This window comes from Sinohyriopsis cumingii, chromosome 6 (genome assembly GCF_028554795.1).
Source record: "Sinohyriopsis cumingii isolate HCF-2022 chromosome 6, ASM2855479v2, whole genome shotgun sequence".
In the NCBI taxonomy this organism is placed as follows: domain Eukaryota; kingdom Metazoa; phylum Mollusca; class Bivalvia; order Unionida; family Unionidae; genus Sinohyriopsis; species Sinohyriopsis cumingii.
The window spans coordinates 162,210,726-162,218,840 of NC_142966.1; the positions used below are offsets into that span (position 1 = coordinate 162,210,726).

The 8,115-nt window shown below is 35.2% G+C and overlaps 1 protein-coding gene across 1 annotated transcript; it reads right to left on the reverse strand.

Annotated features, from left to right (window-relative positions):
• Window positions 1-493: 493 nt before the first annotated feature.
• Window positions 494-5,169, reverse strand: LOC149798415 (perlucin-like). Its single transcript, XM_089960871.1, has 3 exons — window positions 4,995-5,169; window positions 2,619-2,631; window positions 494-1,627 (listed from the first exon to the last, which is right to left on the reverse strand). Exons 1-3 carry the CDS (start codon window positions 5,082-5,084, stop codon window positions 1,407-1,409), a joined length of 324 nt encoding a protein of 107 aa, XP_089816997.1. The 5' UTR covers window positions 5,085-5,169; the 3' UTR covers window positions 494-1,406.
• Window positions 5,170-8,115: the final 2,946 nt, after the last annotated feature.

Below are 8,115 nucleotides of genomic sequence, written 5' to 3' on the forward strand. Positions count from 1 at the left end.
TCTTTCTCTTTGTGTTACACACAGACACGCACACATACACATACACAAACATATACTTCAGCAAAGGAATGGCAGACAGATTTCTCACGTTGAAAGTTACTACAATATAGTATTTCCTTTCGCATGTAGACGGTCGCCTTATGCTACATTGTTACAAAACGTACCTTATATAATCACGACCTCATGTTAATTTCCTGTGTTTATCCCCTAAATCTGTTGTCCCCAACAGACACCTATTACGCCACACTCTAATATTCAGACTCTCCTCTCTCTTCCATTTAAGACTGATGACAATCCATATTTTATAATCACTTCTGGACAGCAACGGGTTACTCGGCTTCGTAATATGTGGAACATGGGCTTGGCATAAGATAACATGTGCATAGCCATTTTTGTTATGGAGGGGCTAATTTTGATTTGGAAAGGTGTAGCTATGTATCATTAGTAAATAGTAAAAAGAAAAGAAAAATAACAAGAAAAACAACACAAAAGATACAGAACACAGACATTATTCAGTATTAAATGTTCCATACAACCTTTTCTTTGTACAACTAAACAACGACACAGCACAAAACTGCTATGATAGACATATTCAGTATTTATTTTCATTATGCGACACAGGAAACGAAACCGTCTTTCATTTACATATGAATGCAGTTGGTCGTGCGCTACTCACGTGACTCAAGTGCGCAACACTATCTACAGTAGGACTAATCACAGAAAATGCATGTCATTTCCTAAAACAAAACTTGGAAGTAAAATTGCCAATCTAGCATGTTTAAGCTAAATTTATGGGACCGTTTTCTCCACAGTTTTCGTTTTATATTTGATTTCTTTTTATATTAAAAAAAAAAAAACTTGCAAGGTACAACTGTGTAAAATAATTTGAAAAACGAATATTTCCTTGTTGGAGTATTTTGATCGACCAATACAAGCAGATGTGTTTGGCGACACAGGCCTGAAAACAGGATACACTCTTGCTTAAGGGTGTGACAAGTGATTTTAAATTGCACGAAGACGTGGACATGATATTTATTTTGATGAATCCATGAACGATCCAAATATTATTCTGACAGGGCATTTAAGCTAGTGTTAAAATATGCACGTAAAATAATGTACTAATAGAATTAGCACATGAGGTACTGCAGTCATCATCCCATGAATTATCCAGCAAAATAGCATCGTTTAACAAGACACAAATATGGAAAAAGTATTGGATCGTGTTAAAACATCTTAGACACTAATCATATTGTTCTGCAAAATGTTTGGCATCAATACAAGTGTGCCTGGAAAAATATTTATCTCTGCTGAATGATAATACAACAAGAATTTGATAGCTAATAACTTTGCCGTGATTCTTGGTTCAAGATTTAAAAGTAGGAGCAAAATTGCAAAATTAAATTCTTTCAAACAAGCTGACAAAGAAAGTGTTGTTTGATACTACAATCGTTATCGTTTAATCTGTATTGAATATCTTGTCGTAGTTCACCACAATGCTCATTATTGCTCGTATTGTCGGGTTGACCCGGTTGCCAGAGACAGGAGCTAATGTGTTCACCATTCACCCAATGCCATTCTCCCTCTGAGGAAATATCCTTTGCACCGATCCAAACGTTAAGGCATTCACCTGAAATGCGAAAGAAGAAAGATTACATAACTGTTCAACATACTGCATAGATGTAGTGAATATTGTACATACAGTGCGAGATGTACAAACACTTCTAACAACGCTTGAAGGATAAAATGACATTAGGGTATCTATATTGGAGTGGGTACTGAAGTTAGGAAATCCAAATCTCCAAATCGCGGGAGATATATTATTTATCTCGGATTATAAAGTAATAAAAGATAGTCGTGCAAATATTATGACGAAACCAACTGTCCCTGGAAGATTTAGATAACTACTCCAGGCTGTCAGACTTTGGATTTTGAAGGAGCCGCACAAGCACCAAGGCAAGCGGAAATACTGATGGCAATGCATGTCATGGGTGTGGAGATCGGGAAGATAGACGCGCTTCAAAATGGAGGACTGAACAAATATGTGATATACACAAAAGATTGAACTCCGTTATTAGAAATGACGGAAATAGAAATAAAAGGGATGAGAGCAGTAGTAAAGGAGACAGAACCCTTTACAAGAAATATCGAGCCAAAGTTAACAGAGATTCATATAGTGGGACTTCCATTCGAAGTGGATACAGATCAACTTGTTCTAAAAACTGAAAAGAAATTCGGAGCGAAGGTCATAACCCACAAGATGGCAACAATTTGGGGTTTTGCGCCGATCAAATCCGGAAACAGAATTATTTATGTGCAAAAAGAAGATGCAAAGAAAATACCCCTATTTTTCTATGTCATGGGGTTCAAACTCAGAAGTTGGTATAGAGGAGCAGAGCAAGATCGGAGATGCCACAGATGTTTTCAAACGGGGCATGAACCACGTGATTGCCCAGGCGTAGAACAAACAGCGCAAGGCACAACCAACAGGGATACGTACGCATGTAGGGTGGCAGCTGCACCACTAAATCGTAACATGCAAGAACCCGATCCGATACTAAAACTCATAAAAGAAGTCAGAACTGAAAAAGAGCAAAGTAAGGAAGTAACGGCAAGCTCACTCACGAATATGGACTTAAGAGAAATAAGGGGAGAAGAACAATCAACACTGGAGTGGCAAAAAGTACTTAGCCCAAACAAATCGGGACTTTCAAAAACCCCAAACAACAAAGAGGGACTAACGTTGAGAAATAGGTACGGATGCTTATCAGAGGAAGAGAAACAGGATAACCATACTGGGAATGACTTAATATGAATTCAACCTCTAACATCCACGCCAATACCAAAGTTGAGAATAAAAAGAAAAGCAGCCACAGGACCGAAATCACCCCAGGAGGGCGAAACAGGAAGAAATGAAGATTATACAATAGAAGAAAGGAAAAATGTGTCAGAGAGGAAGGAAACCATAACTAAAAAGAAAAGGGAGGAAACAATCGAAGAAGAAACAATGGAAACAGAAACAGAAAATGAAACTATATTTGAACAGGAAAATGACAAAGAAACTGGAAATGATGATGATTATGAAACAGGACGTGAATACGAGAGTGAGACGGATGATACGCAAAGAAAAGTAATGGAAGACAATACGACAGAGAACAAGACTGAACAAGCAAGCAAAGGAAATACAAATTCAACAGAAGAAACCCCATCCACCCTTTTGACGGTGGTGGGGGGAGACTCTGAAGCCAGTGTGCCCGTTGAATAAAAATCAAAAAAAATTATTATGAATAAAAATCAAAATAAAATCAAGTGGCAACCATAAATGCGGCAACCTGGAGGCAACCAGAAATGGAAGGAACGAACTTCCAAGTATACTCAATAAATGTAAATGGAATAAATATAGAACAACTTGCCAAATTCAATAAAAGCCTAAATTTTGATATTCTTTTTTTACAAGAAACCCATAATGGTTTTAAAAATGATGTGATATCTTTTTGTGAAAGTCACTTAAATGGAATTCTATTGAAAAATGACTTTGAGGGGAATGATGTGAAAGGGGGTGTGGCAACAATAATTAAAAATAAACCAGGAATCCAATGGGAGAGAATAGAAGAGGGTAAAGATTTTAAAGGGAGACTACTACATGTAAAAATTGGGAAAATACATTTTATTAACCTCTATATGCCGTCCAACAAATATCCAAGACAGGAATTTATTAGAAATCTATCAAAATATCTAGAAAGATATACAATGGAAGACGTAATATTAGGAGGGGACTATAACTGGGTAGGGGATAATATAGATAGGGAGGGGGAACTAACAACCAATGATATAAGATTTAAGATAGAAATGGAAAACTTCATAAATAGGCATACATTTAAAGATGTATACCGACAGTTAAATATACTTAGGAAACAATATACATATGAATATAAAATAAACAAAGGGAGTAGAATAGATAAATTCTTGTGTACAAACTTTAACGAAGAAACACACAAAGAGGCTGGAATTATTGATTTTAAGATCACTGATCACAAACTTATATACATGACAGTAAATTTTAAAGCTAAAAATAACTGGGGAAAAGGGGGCTGGAAATTTAACAATAAGTTATTGGCGGATCCCAATTTTATAAACGAAATTAAAAATGAAATAAGAAGGTTTATTGAAAGAGGAAACATGGATATTATTAGAGAATGGGATAAATTTAAATTAAAAATAAAAAGTATAGCTATTGAAACTTCAAATATCAGAAGTAAAAAACTTAAAATGGAGAAAGAGGAAATTGAACGGCAGTTAAAGAGGGAAAACACAGCAGATATGGGAAAAAAACTAAACGATAGACTAAACAAAATAATAGAAGAAAACATCAGGGGTAAAGAAATGAGAGCGGGAAAATTCACACATATATACAGAAAAGCGGAAGGACTGTATAAGCGAGAAGAGATTAGGAGGGGGGGGAGAAAAAATTATGGAGACCTTGAAAATTAATGGGAAAAAACTACTGATAAAAATAAAATACTCAAATACATTGAGGAATACTACACCCAAATATATACGTCTCAAAAAATTGAAGACTACAAAATTGATGACTATCTAAAAAATATTCAGTGCGAGAGGATATCATCAGCACATAAAGACTTATGTGATGAGTTCATCTCGCAAAAAGAAATAGTGGAAAGTATTCGAAGCCTCACCAAAGGAAAATCCCCAGGTGGAGATGGACTCACCACGGACTTCTATGCGAAATTCTGTGGTGAGTTGTCGCTCATCTTAGAATGGTTGTATAATAATATTTTACTTAGAAATGATGTCATGACAGAGAGTATGAGGGAAGGGATAATAACACTACTGTATAAAGGAAAGGGGGATAGGGAAGATCTTAAAAATTGGAGGCCCATCTCCCTCCTAAATACGGACTATAAAATACTAAGCAAAATTTTAGCGAATAGGATAAAAAAGGAAATGGGGAAAATAATAAATATAAATCAAACATGTGGTCCCAAAGGCAGAGATATACAAAATAATATATTAAGTATAAAAGCAACTATTGAACATATAAATGATAGTGGACAAAAAGCTGCCATGGTACTTTTTGACCAAGAAAAAGCCTTTGATAGATTAGAACACAACTATATACAAAAAGTCTTAGAGAAATTTGGCTTTGGAAACAGATTTCAAATATGGACCAAAATCCTGTACAAAATAATAACTTCAAGAGTGCAGGTGAATGGAGCAAAGACGGGTAAATTTGATATTAAAAGATCGGTGAGGCAAGGCTGCCCACTATCTATGCTATTATATGTAATAGCGATTGAAATACTAAGCATAAGCATTAAACTAAATAAAGATATTGAAGGTATTAAAATACCGAATATAAAAGAAGAAGTGAAAATGTTACAACACGCCGACGATTGTACAAACTTTATAAAGGATCATAACTCCTTTAAACACCTGATCCAAGAATTTGACAGATTTAGCAAAGCATCAGGATCACAGATTAATCACGACAAAACGGAAATACTCAAAATAGGAAACTGGAGAGGTAACCACCCAGGTTTGCCCCCACATTTAATCAAGAAAAGGGTCAAAGTTTTGGGAGTCAATTTTGGAGAAAATGAAGAGAAGGAAAACTGCAGACAAATAAGAGAAGCAATCGAACAGAATATGAAAATCTGGGCACTAACGCCACTATGCCTAATGGAGAGAGTACAAGTAGCGAAAACATACATGTACGCCCATATTAATTATATCTTAAAATCTATAGATATTAGTAACAAAGCATTAAGCACAATAGATAATAATATAATAGACTACATTTGGGATTTTAAACTTCATTATATTAATAAAGAAACACTATATAAAGCTAAAGAAAGGGGAGGGGTAGGACTCCCCAGCCCTATACTACTTAAAGCCGGCAATATTTTAAATAGATTTAAGAGGCTAAGACTAGAACCAAAGAGTCCATGGGAAGGTATTTACATATACCGTTATGGATTCTCCATAAGAAATAGGGACGATATTTACAAAAATAATAAGTTAATAAAACAATTAGAACTTCCAAGAAAATTCAAAAACATTAAAGATTTACTAATAAAATATAGAGATAAAACAGAACTATGGAATAAAGAAGAAACTTTAACATATAACTGGATAAGGGAGGACGTAACAAAAAATATTAAAAGCACGGCAGAAAAAGAAAATTTATACGTTAACTGGGACAGAGCATGGAGGCACTGGATGAAACTAGGCTCCCTTAAAATTCAAAGCCTCTGCTTTAAATACATGCACAATGCATGGTTGACAGGAGAGGCTGCAGTGAGACGGCGCATGGTCAGAGTACCGCCAAAATGTCCACTGTGTAAAAGAGGCCCGTTTTCTAAATTCCATGTGATAATACAATGTGAAAAAACAGAAATAAATAGGGACAAGGTAATAGCTGAAATAAACAAAACAGATAAATATAAACAACAAAGCATTTTATATCTTGATGGAAATTTTACTAAAAATACGCGGTATAAAATTACTGACTATATCGTTACAACAATGATGGCCTGTGGCCAAATAATAGTCATAGGAAAATAAACTAAAGTGAGAGGCATATGTAATGATAACTACCAACGGTAGTTACCCCAATGGGACATTACTCCTGCCTACTCTTGATAGATAATAGTAGAACGTATACCTCTCCATTTCTACTTAAGCAAATGTATATTGAATACTAATACCTTTCTTTTATCTTTGAGAATTATAGGACAGAGACCTACACTTACATGGAGCTAGGAAGGAAGGAACAGACAAGCGACATGGAAAGGTAGACATACAACACAAAAGAAACAAATCTATACTAACACCTATACTGTCACTCAACTGTATAGGAAATAGAATCTTTGGCAACCCTTTTCGGAAACATAATAAATAAATAAAGGTAGCCAAGTTCGAGAGAGTGAAGTAAAAACAATAAAGTAAATATGGAGCTCTCTCGAACACAGCTGACCTCAGCAGAATATAGATTTGCGAAGAACGACATACACATAGCACACACTAAAACAATAGTAGTTTCCCCCCACAAAAAAAAAAAAAAAATATTATTACACCGTTACTTCGCCCAAAATTCAAAATTCTTATTCTAAAAGCTTGGAAATATAAATATGTACAAAATCTAGAAGATCCATGTTATAAGGATCACAGGACAACTGGGGAAGAATTCGATATAGACGGCTGTCCCAACACGAACACAACCATAGCACGAACAAACATATAGCACATTCACACATAGCAAACACGGGACGTAGGCAACCTTTAGCCAAGGTAACAAAGATACCAGGAGAGGGACTCCGAGTCAGGTGATCGAAACCGACTCGGAAGAACAATCCTATAGAATACACTAGGAAATAAATACCCCGTCAAAAATTCATTTAAAATTTTTGATCGAAATTCTGTTTAAATTTAAAAAAACAAAGCAACATATCTGGGGGACTCAGTGAAACATGAAAACACTTTTATTCTTTGGCTGGGGGGGGGGGCATCTGTCTGGTGCCCCCAAAAAAAAAAAAAAAAAAAATTTCCTATATCTCAGTACCCCTACCATGATTATTTTTCTTACTCATCAAATGGCATGCTTTTGTTGTAAGCACTGAGGTTCTGTAAACGTTTTTAAAGATCGTCTTACTATAATATAACGTCATCAAACCGTCCAGTGTCACCTGTACAGGTACAACCGAGTCAGACGCAATAAGAAATGTGATAATTGCAAACTAGTTTTCTATTTGACAACGAGGACAAATATCCGCAAGATTTCCATTACATGAAAGAAATATTACATTGCAACCGCTTTTTGTTGTAGATACTGGATTCACTTTACACATATTGAAGCATATATAATGAGTCTTTTTCAAAGGCAAATACAAAGCATAGACAATACAAACAAATAAGACAGAAAAACATTTGTGAACATTGAAACCAAGCGGTTTAAACCAAGAAGACTAGAAAAAGACAGCTATGCACAAATAAAATTATCTTTATGCAGCCGACACATTTTCTTTTAAATAATTATCTAAATTTGCTTATTAGTCACCCAATAATCCAGTGTTTTTCAAACTTTTTTTGTCTTGCGGC